The 25,768-nt window shown below is 41.4% G+C and overlaps 1 protein-coding gene across 1 annotated transcript in view; it reads left to right on the forward strand.

Moving 5' to 3' along the window:
* The first annotated feature begins 243 nt into the window (after nucleotides 1–243).
* The window catches only part of PELI2 (pellino E3 ubiquitin protein ligase family member 2), a 78,091-nt gene continuing 52,566 nt past the window's right edge, over nucleotides 244–25,768 (forward strand). Inside the window, exon 1 of the mRNA XM_069783130.1 lies at nucleotides 244–452. Coding sequence (XP_069639231.1) covers nucleotides 376–452 — 77 coding nt within the window. The 5' untranslated portion in view covers nucleotides 244–375. The remainder of the gene's footprint in view (nucleotides 453–25,768) is intronic.

A 25,768-nucleotide genomic window follows, 5' to 3' on the forward strand; every position in this document is an offset into this window, starting at 1 on the left:
CTAGCGGTGGGGAGGGGGGGAGAGGGGAGGGTGCGAAGAAGGGGGGCGGAGCCCCGCCCCCCCCCCGCGGGCGCGCTCTCTCTGCTAGGCGGTGAATGAGAGCAGAGGGGGTGGGCGGGGCCACGCGTGAGCCGGGAGGGCGCCGCTTTTCTCCTCCCGCCCCCTACCGCGGCGAGTTGGTACGTCCCCCTCGGCGCTCCTCCTCCCTCCCCCGGGTGTAGTGGCCGTTGTCGGGCGGCCGGCGGCTCAGTGCGGGGCGCAGCGCGGAGCCCGCTCGGGACCGTCCCCGTTCCCCCCCCCTCCCTCCTCCTCCTCCTCCCCTCCCCAGCGGCGGATGGGACTGTAGCGGCGGGTGACTGACTCCGCGGCGGCCCCATGTTTTCCCCTAGCCAGGAGGAGCACTGCGCGCCTAACAAGGAGCCCGTCAAGTACGGGGAGCTGGTGGTGCTGGGGTGAGCGCTGTGGAGGGACACCGGCGGGGTGTGTGTGGGGGGGTGTGTGTGGGGTCCGGAGAGCGCGGCAGGGGCCCGAACTGGGGCGGGGAGAGGGGGGGGAGCGGCGGGATTGCCCCCCCTGCCGTTCCTCCCCTCAGCCCCCGCCGCCTTCTCCCCGCTGAGGTAACGCTCGGAGGCGCGAGACCCCCGCGCGCGGGGCGGGGTGTGTGTGTGTGAGGGGGGGGGGGGCGCGCGCCGCTTCCCGCCTTTCCCCCGCCGGCGCCCGCGCGCGCCTTGGGCGGCCGTTGGTGGTGGGGGGGGGGGGGGTGTCGTCCCCCCCAGCTCTCGCCCCCCCCCCCCCCCCGCTCCGCTGCGTGGGGAAGCCGGCCCGCTTGTCGGGTAACTTTGCCCGTAAGGGGAGAGGACGGCTCGGCCTTCCTCCCGCCGCGGCTTCGGGGCTCTCTTCGGGGGGGGGGGGGGCAGGAGGCTGCTGGCGGCGGGCTGTCGGTCACGGTGACCGTGGGGCCTGAGGGTTGGAAACAAACTTTGTGCGGGGGGGGGGGGTGCGGAGTTGTGCCGGGTGAGGCCGTGGGGAGACACACCCCCCCCCCCGTCCTCCTCCGCGCCCCGGGTGCCGTCCTGCCGCCGGTGCCGCTCGCAGGTGCTGAAGGAGACGCAGCCGCTGGCTGAGCTCTCCCTGGCGGTTTCTCCCCTCGCTCCGAGAGACGGCGTCCTCCTTGCAGATTGCAGGGGAGATGACTTTGGAATTAGGAGGAGAGGCGGGGGGGGGGAGGAGGGTGAAGCACTTATATTCAGATTCGTGGTGGAAATGTTTATTTTCTCAGCTTGATACGGATCTTAAAGTAATCCGCTTGGTATTATGTTCTTGCCCTGCTGTTAAAAGCTTGAAGCCTTTCTGCTGAACACCGTAGAAGCAGATGAGGGAGAAGCGTCTAAGCCGTGCTGTCTGAGAGCCCTTGTGAACCTTATAAGAGATGCTTAATTTTTATAGTTTAGTATGTAGAAACATATGGTTAATGGAATAATTTTTAATAATAAATACATTAGAAAGGTTTCAAGCCAGCCATGAAGCAGAACAGTTACAGCCTTGCTGTGTTATTCAGCCTCCCCCAGAATCTGTTACGTATTTGCTGCAGGGTCATAGAAAACCTTATGCTGGTTTGTTAGGGATTTTTTTGTTTTGTTTTGGCCAAGTCATTTCACAAAGAACCGTGTTCACCTCTGCAGAATAACTGTCTGAAGCTCTGGGAGCAGATAAAAAGAGCAGTCAAGACTGGGTACTCGTGTGTCCAATGGTGTATCTTTTTTCCTTAAGGGATGCTAAATCTTTCTTATCACGAGACTAGGTCAAGGTACAGTTACCATGGAATAAAATACAGCTGTTACCATGAACATGGCATAGCTGGCACTTGAAAGACTTGAATTTAAGTCAAGTAACTTGATTTGGTAGAAATACCCATATCAAACTAAATTTAATAAAGAAACCTTCTTACTGTTTCATTTGTGGAAATGGAGGGTAACCTCAGCTGTGCAACACTGTCTCTAACAATAAAGTCATAGTAAAATGTTGAATCTTTAATTAAATTAGAGTGCATAAATTGATGTTGTGCTGCAGAGGCTTTTTGTGCACAGCTGGAAGCATTTTCCTTTCTGTTGCTTTACTATTTTTAGCAGCAGTTGAAAGCACAGAAGTATGAAATGTTTTGGCTCTGATCTTCACCTAGATGTGTGTCTGGTGTGCTTTTCCTTTAATATGGAGATGCATTGATCTCAGCTTATCGGTTCTGCCAGAGGTCTTGATCTTCACTGCTGTGTGTTGAAACATGCCAATAAAATTTAAATAAACTTTCTATGACTGAGTTTAGTTGTTATTTGAGTATCAGCTGTTCTCTAACACTACTGAGGTTGTATCTTCTGGGTGTTACATGTACTAAAAAAGCAAACAAATCCTCTCATCCTTGTAAGTACAATTATGAACAAGAAGTCTGCAGACGGGCAGCTGAATCTCTCTGGTCAATATGTCTCTGTGGGCAACACTGAAACAATAGGGCATTGGCTGTCACAGCCTACTGACACAATGTGCATGGTGGATGTGATGTAGAAATAGGTAGGCATGATGGAAGCAGTCCAGGAAATGCCGTGACTTCAGTAACTACGCTTTCCATTTTTGGATTGAAGATGGGGGTTTTAAGATCCATTTGATACTTTAGGAGTTGATTACTGCATTTCCTATCAGAGATGTCTTAAATGTTGTATGTAGTGCCATAAATAATACAAACATATCTCTCTCTGGTGACTCAACATTTGTGATTAGGAATGCTTGGGACAGCTTAAGCATCTGTTCGGTATTCTAAAAAAAAAAAAAATTCTTAATACCTGTTTTGTATTAAAATCCTGTAATCTGGAGTTGCATTTAAGTAAGACAGTGTAAATCTGCTCTCCTCCCCATAGTGAAACTGAGACCTATGGACAGACAGAAGCGTAGCATCACAGCTCTCGTTACAACTGCTTGATTAGAGTGACCTCACAGCTAGCTTTAAAAAAAAAAAAAAGTTGTTTTGAGACACTGTGTGGTTTTAAAAAAAAAAAAAAAAAGCATGGGTTGTGATGTTGATGAATAACTTCTTTCTTGAGCTGTGAGACTTTTAAATTAGGTGGTGAAAAGGATGATGAACAAAGGAATTGGCATACCTGGCAAACTGCTGTGAGTCCTGTTTTTAAGATGACAAAACTTTCCCTTTATCTTTTGCTCTTAACTCTGTCTTAGCAGTATTAAAGTAAGATTGTTGTATACTTGACCTTTAAATCAAGAGGAAGGTGTTCTTTTGGCAGTAGGTAGCTCTCCCACCAGAACATGTTCCTGTATTGTCTCCAATAGTTGTGATTGCTTGTCTGATCATTAATGTGATCAGATGGTAAAGCCTAAAGCATTTGAAGTCAAGTCATTATAAGTCAGCAAATACGTTTCTAATAACCTTCTCCCAGCAGTCCATTGCGTATTTCCCCTCAGTGATGTGGCAGTGCATGTTTGGTTAAGATTTTGTCGAGGTTTACATAATCAATGTTGTAGAGAATAAAGACGGTTTATGTAAATCAAGCCAGGCAGGTCAAGATGGCTGGTAAAGAAGAGATCATCTGCTTGATTGTGAATCTGCTTGTGTATGTCTGCTTGTAGCATCATCTGTTCACAAAAGGCTGTGGATTTCTTGGTGAAGCAGAAACATTCATGTTCTAATTTTTTTTTTTTTTTGGCCGGGGCGAGCTTTATTTGCAGTCCTGTCAAAATAATGGCCCATTATATGTTTCTTGGAACATGGGGCTGAAGGGAGTTTTGAAGGAGGTAATGAATACAGTAACAAGTACCTGAAGAGAGTGTCACGGTATTAGTATGTTGTTTGTCAGTAGCCTTCATTTGACTTGTCTGGTATCTGGTTAGTGATACAGAGCAACTTACAGTTAAGAACTGTGCTAGGGAAATCAAAATTAGCCTCTTGAGGTGTATGTCCTGTCCACCTCCTCCCACTACGCCTTCCCCCCCCAGGTTTGAATTGCACTGTGAATAATTTATTCTGGCATAATGGCATTCGGGCCAGCATGGCTTTGTCTGGTGTGCTGGGTGCTGATCCCTGGCTGCGTGGGGTAGCATTCAGTGAAGGCAGGTGTCAATGGCCTGGTGCCACTGAATCTCTCTTCCTTTGGGATGACTTTTCCAATATTTAGTGATGTTGAAGGGCAGCTTTAACTTCTCAGAAAAGTCACTTGATTAAAATGATGTAAGTTGAAGGAGGAATACCAAAGAAGCCTAAGTTTCAGTCAATGGCTGAGTTCTCTAGCAGTGAAAAGTTTTTGTACCTGACATTAGATACTTTCAATGTGATGTATTGCGACCAATACTAAGGAGAGTTTTGGACTGGGTTTCTGATAGGAGTGTGCATGTAAATGTAATATTTCTTACTAACCAAAGACTTCTGTTAGCTACTCGTCAGCAAGGAGGTGCAGCCTGGTGCGTCCTCAGCTGAGGAAGACTTTGTCATCTAGACGTAATGGGTTTTGCAATATCTAATAAATTTTTTTATCTAACTAGACAAACCTCTAAGGGCTGTCGCTCAGCATTGTTATAGCGGTCACTTTGAAATCACTGTCAACATTTTATGTATAAATTTTCCACAGTCAACCATTAAAATAAATGAATTGGTTAACTTAGAGGCACTATGAATTGTTATGTGAGCTTTGTTTAATGTGGACTGTTGGACATCCTCAAATAAACAGGCTGTAGTTCTGCTTAAATTTAACCTTTTGAAAAAATAGAATAAAATTCTCATCTATATTTACAGTGATAAATTCTGTGGTAACTTGTTCTGATTGATGGAACGCTTCATACTTGGAGCAAATTTAGATTTGAAACATGTCTTTTTGTGTTAATCTAAAGGAACCTCCATTTCTAGAGTCCTGTTTCTCATACAGGCTTTTTCTGACTGATCAAAGTTGTTCCTTAACCACTACCTCCTTGACAAGCTAAATAAAGTTCCTGAAGCGTTTCCTACTTTTTAAGCACATTTCCAGTTTTTACCTTATCTGTTTGGCTTTTCACAGAACTCTTTTGTTAATCTCTTGCTGTGCAGTTCAGGAAGAAGCTGATGTAGTTTACCAGTAGTGTTGACAAATGCAGATGCAATATGGTATCTCTGCTTGTCCTTGATATCTCTCTGCTTCTGTTTATGGGCCAAAGACAGAGGGAGGGTTGTACTGGCTATGGCATTAAACTAGGGACTTATGTTGCACTTACACAGTTTTGCTGTTTGATATCAAGCTGAAGCTTTGTTTAACGTTTCTGTAATTTTCTGTACTATATGGTGTAGATATATTGGTGAAACTGCTCAGGTGACTCGGGTTCTGCTTTTGAACTTTGTTTAAAAATGTACTTTAGGCTTCATTTAAAGGAGCGTCTGTAGCAAGTAACGGTAGCCACCCATTAGATACATTCGAGGTTATGATTCTCTCTGAGAATCATTTGCTTCAACAGTCATAGCTGGAAGGCTGCTGTTCTGGAGAAACTGATCTATTTTTTTTATTTGATATTGACAGTGGTTTCTTGGAGACCGTTATGTCTTGTGCTTAGTTTATGGTGTATCTTACATGCTGCATATTGAGAATACGTGATCAGTGCCAGTTCAGAGCGTGCAAGTAGATTAATCAAACACCAGAAGTATTATGTCTGAATAGAACATTAACTGCATTGTAGAAAAAAAATAGTAGAAAGGATTGTATTTGAGGAAAGATTCGTGGATTTTTCAGCGAAAGCTTGTGTATGGCTGGATAGAGCAAAGGTTGTGCTTCGTTTAAGCTAAGAAAGAAAACATACTCGAGTTGGTTCTCTGTGACTATCCTAATCCTTGGAGTACTTTTGACTTTCTCAGAGTGCAGATTCGTATCCAGCTGTAGGCTTTATTCACAGCGTCTCAATACTGATGTAAAAATCAGAAAACAGAAACTTCAAACTCTAGAAGCTAAAGATCTATATTTGTTGAAGCAAATCAGAGCATCAAACATCTGCATGTTTAATACTTGTTATAAAAAGTAAAGCGAGTGCGTTCTGGAGGTTAAACTGTAATCCCCTTGGCATGTACAGGCAGTAGGTCACACATGCAGGAGTGGAAGACTTAATTTTTTTTTCTTAAAATATGGAAAACAGACCGTTCACTCTGAGTAAACAAGTCTGAAATGTAAGACTTTGCCTTTGACTGATGCACTTCTCATGTAGAAGCAAATAGCTTCTGCTTTACTATTTTGGCAGAATCAGGGATGCATAGTTTTCCATTTTCAGCTGAAATATTTATAAATGAGTAGATACTGTGAAAGTCCACTTGGTTCTACTTTAAAATATGCATATAAACCTAGAAATTACTTTCTAGGCTATTCAGATTTGTTCTTTGTTGCTGAAAGCAGCATCTTGCTTAAGCTATTTCATGCTCCATCTTAACAGCAGGCTGTTTTTCAACTGTGATTACAAGGTTGCTTGAGAACAGATTTTTCCTAGGAAGTCAGGAACTTTTTATTATCCAGTTCAAACTAAATTATGGCTGGTTTATACTCATTTATTATGGAGCTAATGCTGCTCTCTGACTTGCTTAGTCCTTATTCCTCAGTAGTGATAGCACATTGCATCTTCTCCAAGTATCAAGTTGATACCTTCTTCTCCTGAACTCTAAGCTAACGAGAAGCTGTGTGAGCGTAGTATGGCACTGAGCCTGAGCCAGCATGTCTTGCTGAAGGTAGGGTTTATTAGTTTAGAGTGCCAGCAGAGAAGTTTTACAACTGTTTGCAAAATACTATAGGCATGCCTGTAGGCAACAGCTGTTTAGGTAGCCTGAACCAGCCTGTTGTCTTGTGTCATTTTTCCTGTTGGCATTGTCAGCGCATGCTTTGGTTCTGAATTTGTCTCTTGAGTATCTGACTAGTATGGCTATGAAACCTTCCAAAGGAGACTCCTCTAGCATGTTGTACTGTTACAGTCTTTCTTCATGTTTAGCAGAAGTGCTTCTCATGAGACATCTAGAGTTGCGTTTGGTTATTCTGCACTGTCATAAATGTGGCTTATTTGTCCTGTGGTCAGCAAGGCAAGTGAAGTAGAGGAGGATTCAGTCTGAGCTCCCAGCTTGAAGCAGAAGCTCTAGTTGGTTTCCAGGTGTACTTTGTGCTGTCAAATCCTGTTCTGCTTGTACTGTTTGATACCCTAAATGTCATTTGCATTGAGGATGCTTTTCCTTTTATCAACAAATATCCTTATGTTTATTCTCGCTCTGTCCCAAGGTCACTGCTGAAGAGCTTGCATGTGACTTGTCACAAGCTTAAACCTTGAGGGACAGGAATGGGAATGCTGGCATAGAGAGCATGCCCACTTCCAGAGACTTGTAAGGCAAAGCTTCTCATTTTGTTTGTTTTATAAATACATCGCTAAATGGTGCCCTTGCATTTTTCACTTTTATCACCTGCATATGCTAATAGTGTGTTGGAGGGGTCCCATTTTTCTTTTAGATAACTTGTTTCCCTCTTGACAAGGTGTAGTTCAGAATTTTATGCCTCTCTTACCTTTGCCTCGTATTTTTTTAGATGTCTACTGGTGTAGCTTTATACAGGTTAGTACTGGGTCTTGAGATTATAGTGTCATTCACAAAGTTTGGGGGACCAATTCATAACTTCTGGCAAACTCTAAGCAACATCTGGGATTAGACTGTTTTAATCCTATTACTCAGTGGCCTAGAATAGGTCTCGGTCCTCATATTAAGCAAATGGTACAGTCAAGAGCAGTAGGGGCTTCTAAAGCAGCAGATTAGTGTGCTTTGAGGGCAGGGGAACAGCTGGAGCAGTGCTCTCCCAGCTCTTCAGCTGTGGTACACCACTGTGCATCCTCCCTGGATGACCAGATGTGCCCCTTCTGTGATGACTTGTACATTTAACCTTGTAATATGACCTCCTGTGCAAGTACTCTCTTGCTGGGTCTCTGTATACTATTGATGACTATATAATGGGTGCACTTCTGGCTATGCCATTTAAAACTAAACAAAGACTGGGGGATGGGAAGGGTGGCAGGCAGTAAGCTGTGGGCTTTTCTTAATGTCTGAGTAGGCATCGTGGTGCTGGGAGTTCAGCAGTAAGAGTAATGAGTAACCTGTCTTTGGGTTTGACTGACTCTACAAAATAAACATCTTTCTACTGCCCTTTCCACAAACAGCACTTGTTGGCTAGCGTTATTAGAGTTTAAGATACAAGAAGATGGTCCTTGTAGGAAAACTTTGCAAGGCAAAGCTTCAGCAGTTGTAATATAAACATTCAGTCTTTGAAAACTTGTTACTGAGGGGCTGTGTGACAGGAGAACATGGCGTTTGAATATGATTGCATTATGAATGATGTGTGAACAAGGTGATACTGGACTTGCGTTATGTCGCTGTAGTTTTTACTTGTTCTGATTACTGTAATTTCTGTTCCAAAAAATATCAAATATCAGCTGTTCTGCACTAAAGTTTTGTTCAGTTCTTCCAAGGCTAGAATATGAGTCCTATGAGGTCAGTCAGAAGTGTGCATGCAGCTTCATAGTAGCGGCAGTTATTAGCTCATGGTGAAGAAAGAATAATTCAGCTAAAAGCTTTCCTCCGTTTCACAACAGAAATGTCATATGGATGAAAGATATTATAAACAGCAGTTGTGAAAATGGTTACAGACAACATCTACAATGCTGAAGAGTTTGTTGTATTAAAAGCAAAGTGGTTTTGAGATGAGCTCAATTTGATTAGGCATGATATGAAGGTGCTGATTGCTGAAGGGCCTATTAGGCATGCTTCTATCAATAGTAATTTGTTTCTCCTGTAGGGAGGGAAAGTAAGCAAGCCCTGTTTTGTGCTTCTGGAAGTGCTTTACTGTAGGTGCGTTTTTGTTCCCCATTTAACGATATCATCTTTAATATTGGACTTAGGCACACTGTGTATCCTGACCTCACTGTAGATAAAACTAGCATGCTTCAAGGAGGATGAACTAGATGTGGGGCTGTTCCTAATCTAATGTAGCAGAAGGCTTCTAGTGCTAGGGAGCAGTACGAAGGCCACACATGCCCTTATGAAGTGTTTGGCAATAAAGGCCTAATGTTTATCTGTCATATTTATTGCTTATATTAACTATGATATAGCTGCATTACTGTGTAGCAACTAATTGTATTAAACTGAGGTGAAAGCAGCCAGTTGCAGTGTGAGACGGATACTAACTTGTAACATCAGTTTACTGTGCTGCCTCCCCAAAGGAATGGGGACAGGTGAGAAAAATTAGAGATAGTTGGCACATAGTAAGTTAAAAAGAAGGCCAAGAAGCATTATGGTCTTCCCCTTGAGTATTGTAATGTTAACTGATCCCTGTTGTTGCAAAATTCTCCTTTTTCCTCTTTATGTTCAAGGAACTGAGGATAAAGAAGTGTTGGAATAGTCTTCCTAGCTGATAAACACTGTTGGAAGGCAATCTTCGTATTCAACTGTAGTGATGTGTTTAATAGGCTCTCAAATTACTCTTCGCCGTCAAATATGTATGCTACCTTTGTGTTAGAATCCAGTAAGTTCATAACTCTCATGAAACAGTTTTATTCTGCAAATTGGATGGTTTTAGTAATGCCTAAACAAACAGGTAGGCTTTGAACTTATGAGATGTATCCTTTTAAGGCATGTGAATGTCATGGATGAAGACAAAGTGGTACTGACAGTGAAGACAATTAGTCACTGTATGCAAGTAAACTAAAATTGAAGCATATAAAAGCTTAAATCTCCTCTTGTATATTACAAATAAATGGGAGGCCAAATGTGCAAACTCTAGCACGTGCCTTTAGGAAGAGTGAAAGAACTGTTTAGTCTAGACACAGAAGTTAATGGGCTGAAACTTTGATATAAGCACAGCTGTATTTCTTCATGTGCAACAGCATGACTTTATTTTGATTGTTGATGTCTGATTTAGTAATGGTGGAGTCGTAGCCTTTGAAACAGGAGTAGCGTGTGTATGTCCCTCTTTCACAGGAAAGACTGAGCTGTTGAAAGATACTAAGAGCTGTACAGTTCCTGTATCCCTGCACATCCTGTGACAGGGTTCTGTATCTCACAGATGACTGTGTTTTTTGTGGAACATTGACTAATAAACCAAAATGTTGCTGTACTTCAACTTGCCTTCCCCCTAGTCCATGCTTGACCTCTTGAGAGCAAGCAGCTGTGAAACTCAATACTTGGATTCAAAAATCATTTTGGCATTGGAGAGGAATCTTTCAGACTAGATAGGAGTCATTACCTTGTAGTTGTCCTAACCTTTCCACTAAAAGATGTGTAAGACCTACTTTGAATTACGTTCTGAATCTTAAAATTTGCTGGAATAGTTTCGCTGTGCATCAGGGAGTGAGTTTTGAATTCATGAATTTAGTGTGTGGCCTTCTGTCATAGGATGTGGGCAGAAGTCCTATTCCAGAACCACGTGTGTGATCGGAGAGGTTGCACTGCCTTCCTGCAGGTCTGTACCCCCTCTGGCAGAACAGCGGCGGAGACAGTGGATGTGTTTGTAAGAGTGTTCCCTAATCTGATTCTGCTAGAAGATTTAATTAAATGGGCTGTCATACCTTGGTGGTTTTTGCCAGAAAACTACCAGCAGATTAGGCAAATGGAACAAATTGGTCTTAGGGCAGATCTATGAGAAGGCGAACTTTGTTTGACGTGAGGAGCTGAGTAACTTCTTCCATCAGAGCTAAATCTGGAGAAGGCGGTTTGGCAATAGCCAAATGGATGAGTCTTGCATGTTTTTTTTTCTCCTCTCATTTTTAGTGGGTCTTCACTGGGCTAATGAAAAGTTTGATAACATGAGACACGCCTTTTAAGGCTACTGGCAAGCCAGCTGCCCTTGGGATGGTATTGGCGTTCCTAGACGTTACAGGAACGTGCTTCTGTAGGCAGTGTCTGTAGAAGCTGCAATGCTTTAGTCTTACTGACTGTGGTGAGATTTTTCCCTAGGTAAGGTGTCTTGCTGAAGGTGCCAGGGTGCAGAGGGATTTGTTTTTAGGGATGCGCACTGCAATTTTTTTCCACAATTTTAAAAGCGTTAAATAACCCTTTTTGGTAGTAAGCCCCTGCACCCATTTAAAGACTTTGACAGAGCTTTCCCAAAAGCTCTAAATATGTTCCTCCTTTTGCCTTTGAGAGATAAATAAGCCATTGTTTGCAGTATTTTCACAGTCTGCTTGCTGTCAGAGCAAAAGAACCTTAATTTTTGACTTTTGTTTTGTGCCTTACTCTCAGTATTTGAGCACAAAATACTGCTGTTACATTGCTGGTTCAGCCCTGCCTTATCTCTTTGGTTGCACAATCACACTTCCAGCTGCAATACTTGAGTGCTATATATCTAGTTTTATTGCAAGTTTTGAGTTTACAGCATGCAGAGGCTGGTGTAATAAAGCAAATACCTTTCCATGTAAGGATGCAGGAAGACTAACTACAAAACATGAAGTACAGTTCCCTCTGTAAGCAAAGCTAGGGTTTAAGTGATTAGCAGGCTCTAAGTTAAGCTCAGCATACCCTCCTAGTTTATTATGTGCAATGTGACTTTAAATTCAATCCAGGAATTGGCCTCTGATCATATATTGCTAGTTTGCACCTTAAACTCCTTGGAGGAGACTGGTTTATATTAAGGCTTTACCTAGTGGAAATCTTTCAGCATAGAGAGAACAATTGTAAAATAATACTTTGTTAAAGGGTAAGCAGATCTTTCTGTGGCAAAAGTGATTTGCTCTTTCTCCTCTGGGCATTTCGGAGCCAATGCAGGCAGGAAGGAAGGAACTGGATTTGGGGTTGGCTAGATTCCAGTTGCAGACTCTATTCAGACCCAAGCCAGAAAGAGTATGGGTTGATTTGTAAGTTTTGGGCAGAGATGGCAGTTGAGAAGAAACAGCTGTCTCGGTTTTGTGAACTTGTGAGATTTGTTATGAATGTGTTGGGTGGTAAAAGTGTGATGCTTTGTGCTATATAGAGTTAGAGAAAAATATTAAAGATCAGTTTGTCATGCATAAGTCAAGAGAGCAAAACACTTAGTTGAGCTAAACTAAAAGAAATATTGGTAGGTGAACATGTACGATGCTCTTTAATATCCAGAAAATTAGTGTATTCATTTGTAAAAACAACAAATCATTCATTAAAACCAGATGTGCAAAGTGATGTTCTCCCCCCTCCCTCCCCTCCCCTCCCCCCGCACCTGCCATCATTCTTACTTAGGCTTCACTCAGTTCATACACATGTAAGTGATTGTAAGCAGTCTTTTGTTTACTTAAATGAAGGCAACTTCCCATCTATATTCATTACTAAATCTAAAGACTGGTCTGGTTAGGGATAATCTAAACTTTTTGTTTTCTTCCTTCTTCCACTCCTAGGTTTTACATATGCTGTTGACTGTTTTTGGAGAGACAGTTTTATTTGGTGTACAGACCTATGCAGAATGTGACAGCTGTTGTCAGAATTAAAAAAAAGTGGTATAGCAAGCAGTATTTGACAGGACCTTTTAGCTTCCTATTACTTGTTGTTTGTTTTATCATTCTTTGCTTTGGAAGAACAAAAGTCCAGGTAATGACTGTTCAGATATGCAGTTTGTCTTGGCATAAATTAAGCCTCGTTGAAATCTAGAGAAGCTCTGAACAGGTGCCTGTTTCAAATTGATCATGGTAACTTCTTGTAGCCTCTAGAACTGCTTGTATTTAAGTGGTGCGAGATAAACTGTTTAAGGATCTGGTGCCTCTTTGAGACTGTAAAGCGCAACCATTGGGTAGAGGCAGAACAAGGTAGTTGGTTTTGGGGTAATGACCCAAACAGACGGTGTGAAGTCACATGTCTGAGGTGGTTACTGCTCCTGGCTGTCTAGGCAGTCTTCTTGCTGTAGGACGCCACATCCTCAACTCTGCTGGTACTATTATCTCCTTATTCCAGTCATTTTCCATCTGCCTCTGATGAATATGCTGTGATTTACTGAAAGATGTAGTGACAGGTGAGGTTGTAGTCTGTAACTGGAAATGAAGTATGTCATTGAACTGATTTTATTCCAAAGCCTCCCAATGCTGTTTGAGCTCTGTTGAGGAGAGTCTGTAAGATGAATGAGCCCTCCACATCTCTGCCTTGTTAGATATCAGGGAATCCGTGTGACTATGATTCTCACCTCTGAGGAAAAGCTTCAATTGGAGCTGTCACCTCAGTAGACAAAGAAGGAATCCAACTGCAAGACATGTACCCAGAGGAAATCATGCTTTGCGGGTTCTCTGGCTTATGAAACTCCTTGTTTTCTGATTGTTCTCTTTGTCACTACTATTGCTTCACCTCTACTGCCTGCAGTAATGGTGGCATGGCAGCTTTGATTGGGAATGGACACAGATGTTCTGGCACTGCAAGTAACTATGGGGAAGAGGTTTGGATGTACAACAGTGGTGTAATCCCCTGGTGGCAGCCTGGGCCACACCATAAGGACTGTCACAGGTGTTTGTGAAGAAAACTTCAGTATAGTAGATGTTCATTGTGTTGTACGTACAAGTTGGCACAGTGCCTTGGATGAAAAATTTTCTGGTTGTTACTGCAGTACTAGAAATCCTGAAGTACGCGTGTTCCACAAAGTATTCAGCATAGAATATTGGTCTTGTGGTGATCTGTGCTTTTACTTTGGATCAGTTAATCTCTGCTTTTTCATTGGAGAAAAAAAAAAAAAAGTCCCTGAAGAATAACTCTAAGTGTCTGCTTTCCTTGGAAAACCAGGTTTTTGGAGGCATTTTGAACACAACCTGAAACTTTGTTTTGGGATTTGCAAATAATGTCTCATGTAGTTTAGCAGCCTCATACTTTTGCCTCTCATGTATGAGCTCAGTTCAGAACTAAAACTAGTATTCTGTGTTGCTCAACATAAATGTTAAATGTTCTGGATGTGAAAAGTCTCCCTTTCCAAGTGGTTGTAAAATAGCCTGGTTGAGGATTTTTGTCCTTGGCCAAAACTCTGAAAGGAGAAGTTTGTTTGGGACTTGTCCAGATGTGAATGCCTATCTAGTGGACTTCAGTCCTGTTCCATTTTAGTGGGCAGTTCCAGAAGATTTACTTCTGAGTTTTACAGACAAAGATATTGAAACAGACTGACAGGGTGTGAGTGTTTCTGTACGTCATTCTTACCTTCTGCTACCCCTCAAGGTGGTAGAGTGATGACATCTCTCACCTTAGAGATTTCTGCATAATAAGAAGCAAATGCAATAGCTCTTCCTCTGCTTTTGGTAGGGCTGTAGGAGGAGAGTAAAACAGTTGTGGGAGACCTTACAGATAGGGGTATAATGCCGAAGTATTGACAGAGTAGCAAGGGAATGTGTTCTTTATTTTCTAAAATGCATATGCAGTATATTTAGCTGGGTGAGGGAGAAGAGGTAAGAATTTGGGTATCTGCAGAACCCACATAGAAAGGACATAGATTGTCTGTACAGACGTATACTCGTGCACTGGCAGGGCAGTGGGGTGCAAAATTCCTTAGCATCATACTACTCCCCTATTCAGTTAAAAACAGCGTATCATGGCCAAGGTGCCCTTATGGAGAGTGATGTCAGGTATAAAAACTTGAGGGCAAAAGGGAATCTCTTGAGCCATACAGCTGTAATCGATTACTTGATTTCTGTGTCTCTGAACTAGCTCTTTTCAGACATGCTTTAGGGAATCCACTTCCAATTTCAGTCTTGGGCTCATGAGCTTTATTTCTACAGCTGAATTTCCATTTGGCTTGCAAATGCTACTTCTAAGTCCTGTAATACTGTTTGGAATTATAGCCTGTACTTTGGGAAACACTGGTTTAAACAGATCCTCTGTTTTCTTGGTCTGGTTTTCCCCATAGGGCATCCTTGCCTTTAAAATCAAAGCAATCTAGATAAATAGAGAGAAACATATGGGGTGGCTTGTTTTTTGAAAGTTGGTGAACAAAAATAGTAATAGTATGCTGACTGTCTTTGTGGGTTTTGGCTAAGAAAAAGAGCTGGATTTCCAAAGGAAAAAATTTGAGGGAGAACTCTATGTGGTTTTAAACTTGTTTTCTGTTCTACAAACCATTGTGCCACTTGTGAGCATTACTTAATATCTGTTGGAATGCAGAAATGCAAACTTTATGAAACTTCAGATTGTAGAGTATGTAGCCAGAAGTAGGCAGGCTGGATTAGCACTGCAAATAAGCTAAGTGAAAACTTTGGTCCTCCAAGAAACTTAGCTGCTATAGAGCCAGTGTGGCTTGTAAGGTTTCAATGGTTGCATCTGTATATAAATGCAGTCTTACATGGTTATCTTGCATAAAACCATGTCTTGCTGCATCACTGAGAACAACATGCCTTCCTATCTGGAGACAACAGTAGTGCAGAATCTCTTGTTCAAGTAGTTGCTGCAAGAAGCTGTATAATGAGGTTCTTCTAGAGATCAGAATCTCTGAGCTTTTATGAAAAAGTTTAGGAATACATCACTTCTGTGACTTTGATTCATTCTTAGTAATTGCATGCAGATACCTCATAATTCTGAGACCTGTGAAGGGTCAATGTTTATTTGATGTAACATTTTGGGAAGCCCTCTTAAGGGAAGAAAAATCTCAAAATTCTGTGGGTAAAAGTGTGGAACTGAAACACTTTGCTGTCACAAAGCTGTATAGATCAGAATTAGTTTTGCTGATCAGTAGCAAACATTTAACAGCCTTGCAAAATCTTTTCCTGCCTAGAGGCGACTGATTAACTTTGTTATAGATTATGATGAAAGCAAACACCCAAGGTTGCTGTCAATTAGTAAGTTGTCAGAGTGTTTTAAGTCTGAAGAAGATATATCGAAGTGTAGTTCTCTGCATTGCTGCACTGTTAATTTCTGGTTTATTAAGACTTTTAAAAAAAAAAAACCAAAACCAACCACAGCTTCAGCTGTGCTGTGATGCTTGTGTACTTATGGTACACACACTGATCTGGTAGGTTTCAGGTAGTTCTTTAAAACTGGGTATGAAGAATAATTTATCCTGTATGGTTTTTAGGGCACATAACACACTTGTTACCAAAGAATAGGTACTGCTAAGCTTCCTTGCTAGCTATTCTAGGTGTAATGCTGCATTGCTTCATGGTGCTCTCCAGACTTTTAGAGCTGTGCAGTTCCTCAGGCTTTTGTGTGTCCTTTGTCTCACTGGTTGTATTTCTACATCTACCTCATAGAAAGCCCATTCTTTTCTGGTTTATATTGTTTGGAGAATAAGAATTAAAAGCAGGAACCTCTGACACTAACACACTGAATACTACATGCTAAATGTAACCAGAGAATGATTCTCAGCTAGGTTGGTACATCTGGTCCAACTAGGTGCTAGTGCAGCAGCCCTCTAAAATAACCTCCATCTGGAAACTTTCGACCTCTAGATCTTGCTGGGTGCCAGAAGGTGGAAAGGTAATTATTTGGTTTTTCTTTACTTACCTGCTCTAAATCTGCTTGGAGCAGGCTGTGCAGTAGATTATCTTGCCTTTGGCTGCTTGTGCTGCTGTAGCAGTCGATGATAATGCAACACCAGTGATATTAAGGAAGCTGCTGTGTTAAGAGAGGCAGTAATGCTTGCAGGTGCTATGAAGAAGGAAACCCAATTCTTTGTTTTCTGTTTCCGAGGCAAACATTTGGGATTCTGTTAAGCAATTGGGATTGAACAGGGAGCTGTACATTCGTAAGGCAGTTTTTTCCCTGGGAAACTAAAATGAATGTTTAAATAGATAGGATTTGACACAGATGTTGCAGGTCAGGATACAGTAGTTGAGTGCTTCACTTTCTATTCAGTACACTGCCTGTGAGATCGCCTATATTCACAAAATGGATGCAAATTGTATTTCTTTCTCTGTGCTAAATGATACTGGAATGAACCTAAGAAGATTCCTGTCACGCTTGAGTGTTTGAAAAAGCTGTAAGTAACAGACATCCTGGATCTTCTTGTCTGTGGAATCACAAAAATGATGTTACAACTGCTTTTATTTGGAGGATAGCTGAAGTTATAAGAAAGCTATCACTTTTTCTTATGAAAATGTGAACTGTCAAATAGTCCTTGATAGTGTTTTAGGGACAGGATTTGATTGCTTAGGAAATGAATTGTCTGGATTGTGCTTTTTTTTTTTAATGGCCCAAATGGTCCTTTGAATCAACTGTAGTTTCTCCATAATGTTTAATGTAGTGAAGTTTCAGATGTAACATGGTGTTATTACTGTTCATTCCTCAGACTAAAATTTGAACAGCTTGCTTTTGCACCTTCAAGCATGTATGAAGCACAAATAGATAGGTTGGGAGCATGTTTGGTATGTCAGGGCAGGCGTGTTTTGAGGTCTCTTGTCCCCTTGCATTATATGAAGTCTAATTTGTCTTAATTTTGAAACTTGCAGCTTCTTTTTGATCTGGTATTTGAGAGAAGATTGTAAATTGTTTCCAGACAAAAGTATGTGGATCCTAAGCCTCTGGTGTTTTGGATAAACAGTCTTCCTCCTTCACTTCTTTCCCTCTTGCATCAAAACCCAGCTGTGCATAGTACTTTCCTTTGAAAGGGATTTTGTGTTTATCTGGCTTGTTTTGAACGCAGTAAAAGTTAGATCTCACTTTCTATTGTATCTATCTGTATTTAGTTTAACAGAATGCCGTATCAAACAATTTCAGTGGCATTTGGCTAGATTATAAATAGTTCTCAGATGAATAGCAATTTCTCTATAGTATGAGAGGTTTAGGGTTGGAAAGAGGATTCTCTAAACATGGTGCTTTGACCACCTCTTAATGCTCTTTTAGCTAGAATAAAAAGCATGCTTTGAAATGAACTTGATTAGTTTATACCCTGTATTTTGCTGTGCACTAGCATTGTTGGTTTTATGCAGTGGTGAATGGTTTTAGTTGACAGCTTTGGAGACGGGCTTAAAGCACTGAATAAAATTGCCTCCTTGTTAAATGAATGCTGGGGGGAGCAGTAAAATGTTGGAAATAAGGATTGTTAAGGAAGTCATTATGTGAAAGAACAGATTCCCTTACCCTTTGCTTTCTAAACGGAAAACCGCTTGCATTCTAATGTTCTTCTGGCTTATTACTTATATTGGAATTGGTATAATAATATCTTAAATATGGGGTTTGGTGTTGTGGGTTTGTGTTATTTGGTTTTTTTCTCTCTCTCCTGTTAAAGGTAGCTGCTCTTTTTCCCTACCAGTATCATGGTTATGGAAGGCTTCTTAGAAATCTGTGTTGTAGGTGAGACTACAGTCCTTCCTTTCTCTGGCTGTAGTGCTTAACTGGGCTGCCTATACAGGTTTTTAGCTATTAAGTTGTTTGGAACTGTCAGGTTATTTGACTGCTTTAATTGAAGCTTATCCTGATGCTCTAGTAGTCTGCATCAGCATGCTCCTTTAGGCTCTTCTAGAGTATTAGCTTTTAATCAAACTCTTGTGCTGCTTATATAGTTGTATTGCAGAAGCCTATGCAGCAAATATCCATTACTGCCTCTTGAAATACCTATTTCCACATTGTCTTTAACACATGCAATTGAAGAGCTCAAATTTCTTTAGTTAAACTAAGGTTGCAAAGCCAACTGAAACTTCTACAGAAACTTACATCTTTCAAAAGTGGTGGCAAGGATCTACTGTCTTGTTATTTCTGCTTTTGTGAAATCCAAATGATTTTCCAGAAGAATAATCTGGGGCAAGTAACAAGCCACTTAAGAAAAATATGGTCAAAGAGAGTTACAAGAAGTTTATATAGTAAGTTCCTCGCACCCTGGAAGAAGTATTGGGTAGTTTACACGAATGTCACAACTATGCTCCTAACTGGGTCTCTGTCATTTTATGTTACAAGTAGGTAGAGTAATAAGGCTCTGACTCTTGTGCCCCTCACTTTGAGACTGGCTGATTTTGCTACTTTGCTTCTGTATTATCCTACTCTGTTTTCCCACATCAGTGAGGGGGAGAGTACCAAAATAGCAGAGAGGTTTGGGGATTTTGGAGGAAACTGGATGTGTAGTGTAAATAAAGCTGATTAAAAGCAATTCTTGCACAATTGATTTGGCATTTGCAAGCCAATAGCATCCTTTAACTTTTTGTGTAGGGTGAAGTTAGTATAGATCAGGTGTATATTTTCTTGAATTGCCTATATTATGTAAGCTAAAGATGCATGAGGATTAGTCAACTGTATTTTCTGTAAATATTCTCCCTAAACCAAACTTTTTTTTTTTAACTATTATGTTACAGTTGTTATAATAGCAGGGTAGTCCTGCAGACAGTGGAGGGAATGTGTGGAGTGGAATAGTTCAAAAAGCAGCCTATGAATTAATCTTAACTATAGTGTACCAGATCCTTTCATCACCTGGAGGGCAGGAGGGGAATGGGAGGAGGCTGTAGCAGCCAGAAACTGGCATTTTCCCCTCAGAAATAGGCTTTTTCCCCACAAACCAGAATAGCAACGAGTTCTGTTCCAGAACACTAAAGGAGAAGTAAGGTCACCCTGGAGAACCCCAGCTACTTCACATGTGATTTCTTGTGGTGCTTTCAGTAGATAAGGTTCTACTTAATTTGTATACCTTGTGAAGGAGGGAAGTAGGTTCTAGCTTATCTGATCTGTTGTAGGTGCCTCTGAAAGATTCCCCCCCCCCCATCCATGTGTTCAGTTAATCCACACTTCTGATTCTGATCAGAAAGAGGCTGGCTGTTTTTGAAGGTAAAAGCACCATAGGTGTAGTATACAGCTTCTGGTTAAGCTGACTGCTAGGTTCCTAATGGTAGCAGGAGCAATTAGGAGCAACTTTTGAAGGGTAGCTTAAAAAAACCCCAACAAAACAAAAAACACCCTAATCACTAGCCCGTGATACAAATCAGACTTCTTTCTGAAAAATCTACCTAATAACTATAGGGGTTATCAGGTCAGACTGCATTTCCCTGAACCACTGCAAGCTCTTTGAGGCTCTAGGACTGTACAGGTAGCAGTAAACTAGGCAGGCAGTGCTAAAATTTGGTGCTGGGAAAGAGGAGGCTTGAGGTGGACACACAGGATTGATCAGTATGCCAACGAGTATTCCAAAAGTACTGGAGAAGGGAATATTTCCTAAAGTGTTTTATGAGATTAAAATGGCTTCACAGATGCTAGTTGTAAGAACAAGCACTTGTCTCAAGAAAAAAAAAAGCTGATTATAGCCACAATTAATTACTCCAGCATACCTTTCTCAGGGATAATCAAGTTCATAGATGCAAAAACATTCTTTTAGTTGGGGAAAGAGAGGAGATTATTTGGTACTTTGGAACTTGCTGGTTTGGATTTTCTTGCTCTGCAGGAAGACTCCTTTATTAAGCTGTACTACTGGTAGTGATTAGGAAGCATTTATGCCTATAGAGGTGTCTTGGCCAGCAGAGTCTGAGGTGGGACTGTGTTTTTCATTCAGGACTTCCTCCAAGGTTGCATAAACCAAAGGTCTTGGATCAGTGGCTTTTGTTACTCAAAGGATGGAAGTCCTTTGCTTGCCCATGAGTTACTCATTGCTATAGTTATTACAGTAACAAAAACTCAAGGCTACTTTAGTTTGCTGCTGTAACTTCTTAAAAACGTTTTCCTTCAGAAAGAAAGAAAAATCAGATGGGAATCAAATCTTCTAGCACGTGAGCCTGCTGTGAAAAGGAAAAGAGAACAGGTTGTTTAGGTTCTTTGGTGGATTTGGCAGGAAGTGGAGGAGGCTTGCTTTGACCTGAATCTCCCTTGCTGCATGCATGGGGAGAATTTTAACTCTAAAGATGTTGGAACAAGATGAGGAGGCCTGGATTTTCCAGACTAACTGAAACAGAAATGTCGTGGAAGGATTGGATGAAGTCTTCGAGTTGGGGATGAACTAGGTGACTCCTTGAAGTTCCATCTAGCTCTGTTTTCTGTTGTTCTGTGATCAGGGAGCAGCTGTACATTTTGCTAAAGGTACATGCGATGCAGTGGGGAAAGTGCGTCTTTGGAAGACAGAAGGGAACCTTCTGGTCAGTCTAGGCTTGTTGAGCTGCTTGTTGAGTGCCGGGGGATGATAATGACAAGGACGACAGTATCCTCCTTCCAACCTCCAAGAAACGTCAAAATTAAAGTTTTTTGTTGTAATCTGTTGTAGTCGTCTGAAGCACTACACTAGTGGTTCAAGAACCAGTCTTCTGTTCACTGCCAAAACTTTACAGGAACAGGCTGACAATTAACAATACCTCTGGTGATGTGGGGTGCTTCTGAGACAGAAATTGATGCATGCAATAATCAGCTGGAGGTAGGCTTAGACTTAAATTCATATTGAGTTAGTATCTGTAATACTGATACACAGTACCGGAGAATGGAGTTCAAAGGAGAATATAAACCAGTACTATCCTGTTGGTACAGAAGTACTACTTATCTTTGCTTTTCCTATTTGGCAACATTTCCCAATAAGATTAGGTTTGAGAATAACTTCACTGTTCTGTTTTACTGACATTCTCAGATAATTGGCAGACAGCAACTGCTTGTTTTATGAAGGTCTAATACAGAAAAACATATCTGGAATAAATATTGTCTTTAAAAAAAAAAAAAGAGAAGAAAATCCCAAACCATTTGAGTTCTTTTGCTGAAGTAGCACATCAGTTCTCCTAGATAAAAAATGAATTGTTCAGTATGATACAAGGAGGGTGGTGTAAAGAGTATGAAGTACTGGCAGTGATATTACATAAAAGGAGGTAAAAGTTCACTTATTTTGTTGTCAGTGTTGCATATGTTGAAGCTTTCTGTTTGCATTTTGATATAAACTAGCATGTGACTTTAAGTCTGTGTTCAAGGGAGTAAATGTTAGATGCTTCAGCAGAAGAGGGCTTTCCAGTTAGTCAGGACTTGAGCGTACAGTCGTGAAAAGCTCTGGGGCTGGATGTTGCGAAGGTGAATAATGTATCTTTAGACTTCTAATGTTGTAGGTGTCATGATAACTATAGACTTGCAATACTTCCAGAGGAATCTCTCCTGCCCTCTGTGCCATTTTCCCCTTGTTGCTGATACAAGTGCTTCTGTGGCTTTGCAGTGAATTGGAGAGCGAGGAATTGATGTGGTTTAAAACTAAATTTAAAGCATAAATCTGGTTTTGTTTCCCCTTCATGTGAACAAGAGAGAGAAGTAGCAGTAACAAACTAGCAAATGAAAGGTGGGACTGCTGCTTTTAGCAGCAGGATTGGCCCACGCTAGTTCCGTAACGGTAAAAATATGGTGTAAGCACAAACTGAATTTTTAATAGTGCAGAGTATATACTACTGGATAATACCAAATATGGAATCAGAATGTACTTAAACAGAAAAATTCACTCAAGCCTGACTTGACTTCTGCAGCTTTACTGTTTAGCGCAGCAAAGATGTGTAACAACTGAACTGTAGCACGTCATCTGTTCATGTAGCTAAGTCTGTGAAATGGGATGGTTTGCATCTAAAAATGACAAGGTGTGCAGTAGAACTGTTAGTAGTAGGTGAGGAAAGCAAACAAAATTACTCTTTTTTTTTTTTTTTTTTTTGTTCAGGGGAAATATTACCTGTGAAAATTATGACTTGTTCAGTTTGTAGTCTTGTAGGAGGTAGGTTGCATAGGTATGGAGAAGTTCTATGATAGTTTGTATTTTCATAGCATTGTAACAAAAAATCCCAAACAAACAAACAAAAAAAGAGCTACATGCAGTGGCTTCTGTGTCTGGTAGCTAGCAGATACTCACCTTAATTTTGAGGATTACTTCCCTGAGTTGAAGTCTAACTTTTCAAGGTGCAGGTCAAGATTTTTAGAGCTCTTGTCCTAAATAACAGAGCTCTTGTTTACTCTTTGCTGCTGGCTAAGCCTGATTCCTTTTAAAAAAAGCAAAACAAAACAAAAAAGCTTGTGTAACAAGCTGTCCCACAAATGGTTCAAAACTTGTTGATGATCTCTGAAGTAGTCAAGTAGGTTCCTACAAGACTTGTAGAAAATAGGAACTTGCCTCAGTGTTTGGACTGTGGGAGAGAGCGTGTGTGGTCTTGCTCTCCAGACAGCCATGAATCCATGCAGAGGAGAGGCTTTCATTACATATCCCAGCCATAGGAAAAACTTAATTGGAGTTTGCATTTCATTATATACCAAAGTCCTCGACTGTTTGATATAAATATGTAGGAAACTGGCTTTGATAATTATGGCGCCCATAGCCTATGCCAGCACCACTCCCTTATTTGCAAGGAATAGTGCTATCAGCAGAGGTAATTGTCCCATGAGGTTTCATAATGCTAGTTGTCCCAGTATTGCTGTCACTGAGAAGCATTTGGAAAAAGTATAGGGCTGCTCTTACCACATGCATTGGTCTGATGTTTTGGAACATCTGGGGAGCTTCAGAAGTGCCCTGTAGATCTGCATGTGAGCAGAATGGTCTCAGAAACGGTCATTCTGTCTCTGAAATTTAATTTCTCCTAGTTCATTTTATTAGTTGGAAACAACAGTTGTAGGCTTTTTGGTGGGATGGAGAGTTCCAGCTGCAGGTTGTCTTTGGTAGTGCTGTCCATCTTGTGAAGCAAAAAGTTGGCATGCTAATGTGCTGGTCCCTAAGGTGCCTCAGGCTTCTGGAGCTATTGGAAGGGTGCAGGGAGAAGGGAAATGGGCTGATTCTGGTGGAGCGGGGTTGTGGGAAGATTGTACAAGGAGCTTCTGTTCTGTTTATGAAGCTCCTGTTGGCTGTGGGGAAGCTCAGAGTCCCCCAGTGTTCAGTGTTCAGTGTTGGCCTTAGTCCTTGTCCCTCCTCTACCTGTGCAGTGCCATCTTGCTGCTGCCAGGGAGGAGGCAGTCGTGGCTCACCCAGGCACTGCTTGGTGGAACAGTTGAGAAAAATGAAGGATAGGAGAGGGCTGCTTCTCTCCCTATAGCTCCTTGTAGCAGTGTTTAGAAAAGCTGACTTGGCAAGGTGTGGGTGGCCATGCCTATATTCGTCCTCCTGAATGCTGAAACCCACTGTGTCCTGTGGGACAGCTCAGTTCAGTAAGGCAGGGACTTGCCCAGAAATGAATGTGGGTCTGCTGCTTCAAGAGCAATCTTCGTTGCGTGCTTACCAGGACACAGACGCTGGGTGAGCGCGTGGGTGCAGGTCCTGTAGTGGCTGACAAGATCCCATGGCATTAATACTGGTTCATTTGGTATGTAGACTGTTTAGGTAGTGGCAAGGAAAGGTGTGGCTCAAGTGCCATGGGGAGTGCTGGTTTGATGAACAAGTTGGGAGTCCTGGCCTAGAAAAAAAATGAAGGCATCTGCTGGCTGTGGAGAGGAAACAGGCAAGTTCTCTGATGTTCTTTTTTTCTCCTGTAAAACATACATATACCTAGTAATTGTCCTAGCTCTTTTTACCAATGTCAGATCAAAATAAAACTTGCAGGTCTATAATTAAAGCATAACAAATAGTAAAGCTACCACTCAATTCCTCCTGCCCTTTTGTGCAAATGAAATTTAGAAATTGGCACAAAGAAAACTTTCATGAAAACTTGTCAGTGCTAATCAGGATGAATGAATTAAACTTTCACTTTGCTTTTATTTCCTTCCTATTTAAAGTTTCCAAAATGCTTTTTAACCTTGAGTGGCTTCTTTCTTTCTCTTCTTTAAAAGACAATTAAATCCCACAGAGACCTGAAATGAAATCAAGTAGCCTTTCCCAGTTATAATTGTTTTGTGAACATGAGAAAAAAACCCACAAAATAACCCCACTAGCCTGGCTTTAACTTTCAGTGGAACTACTTAAATTCAGTACTGTTTAACAGTTACACAAATAAAAAAATTTTAATTAGAGAATATAAAGCTAGTGATGATACTACTTATATTTCTGAAGGAGTTATTGCTTTTTCGGGTTTTCAGATAAAAATACTTGTAGAAAGAATGTTGTCTTCAGGCAAGTTAAAACTTGCTAGCATATTCATGGTAATATAGTGTGTTTGAAAGAAAGCATGTGTATATATCTAGGAAGATTCAAGCTGCAGTATCAAATCACTCCTGTTCTGAGGGCTGGTATTGCCTGTGGATTGTACTGATATGTCTTTCTAGCAATTGGCCTCTTGTGACGAGGATCCGCTGTGTTAAGTGAGTGCTACTCTTGTCTTGTGTAGGGCTAATAACAAGTTTCTAGGTATGAGTAGGCCTGGCATGAAGTAGTAGTGACTTCTGTTCTTTTTCTGCTGTGTTGGGGAATCTCTTTTAATATTCCAGAAAAAATACAGTAGCCTTCCTTATGAAAATGGAAGTGGGAGAACAAGTTCAATTGTAGCCCAGCTGAAAGCCTCTTAACTTACTATGTGTCTCTAGCATCATGTATTAAATGTATATTTAAAAAAAAAAAAAAGTGTCTTTATGTTCTAGAGTACTTAAATTTGAGATTATTTCAGTCCTTAAATCTGTTCTTTTGTGCTCACAAACATTCAGCAGTCCTGCAGTTCAGACCACCGGTATTTAGACATTGTGCATGTGAAGTTTTAAACTATTTTCCTGTGTGACACCAGGTGATCCTTACCTGAAGTAATCAGTAAGCCTTCTGCAGGGCAGTGCTCCAGAGCCTTAACAATGAGACCGCTTACTTTCATCCACTACCCATTTCTAATTTGCTTGCGAAAGGATACAAGGCTCTCCAAGTGCATTCTGTTGTAACACTAACTAGTTAGTTAGATATACAAAAAGTACAGATAAGAAAAAAAAAATTCTGGGTTACTGCACTGCTTTTCCTAGTCAGCTGTTGTCATAGAACTGCTCTTACAGCCTGAGCAGTGAGTGGCTCTTAGC

This window comes from Haliaeetus albicilla, chromosome 5 (genome assembly GCF_947461875.1).
Source record: "Haliaeetus albicilla chromosome 5, bHalAlb1.1, whole genome shotgun sequence".
In the NCBI taxonomy this organism is placed as follows: domain Eukaryota; kingdom Metazoa; phylum Chordata; class Aves; order Accipitriformes; family Accipitridae; genus Haliaeetus; species Haliaeetus albicilla.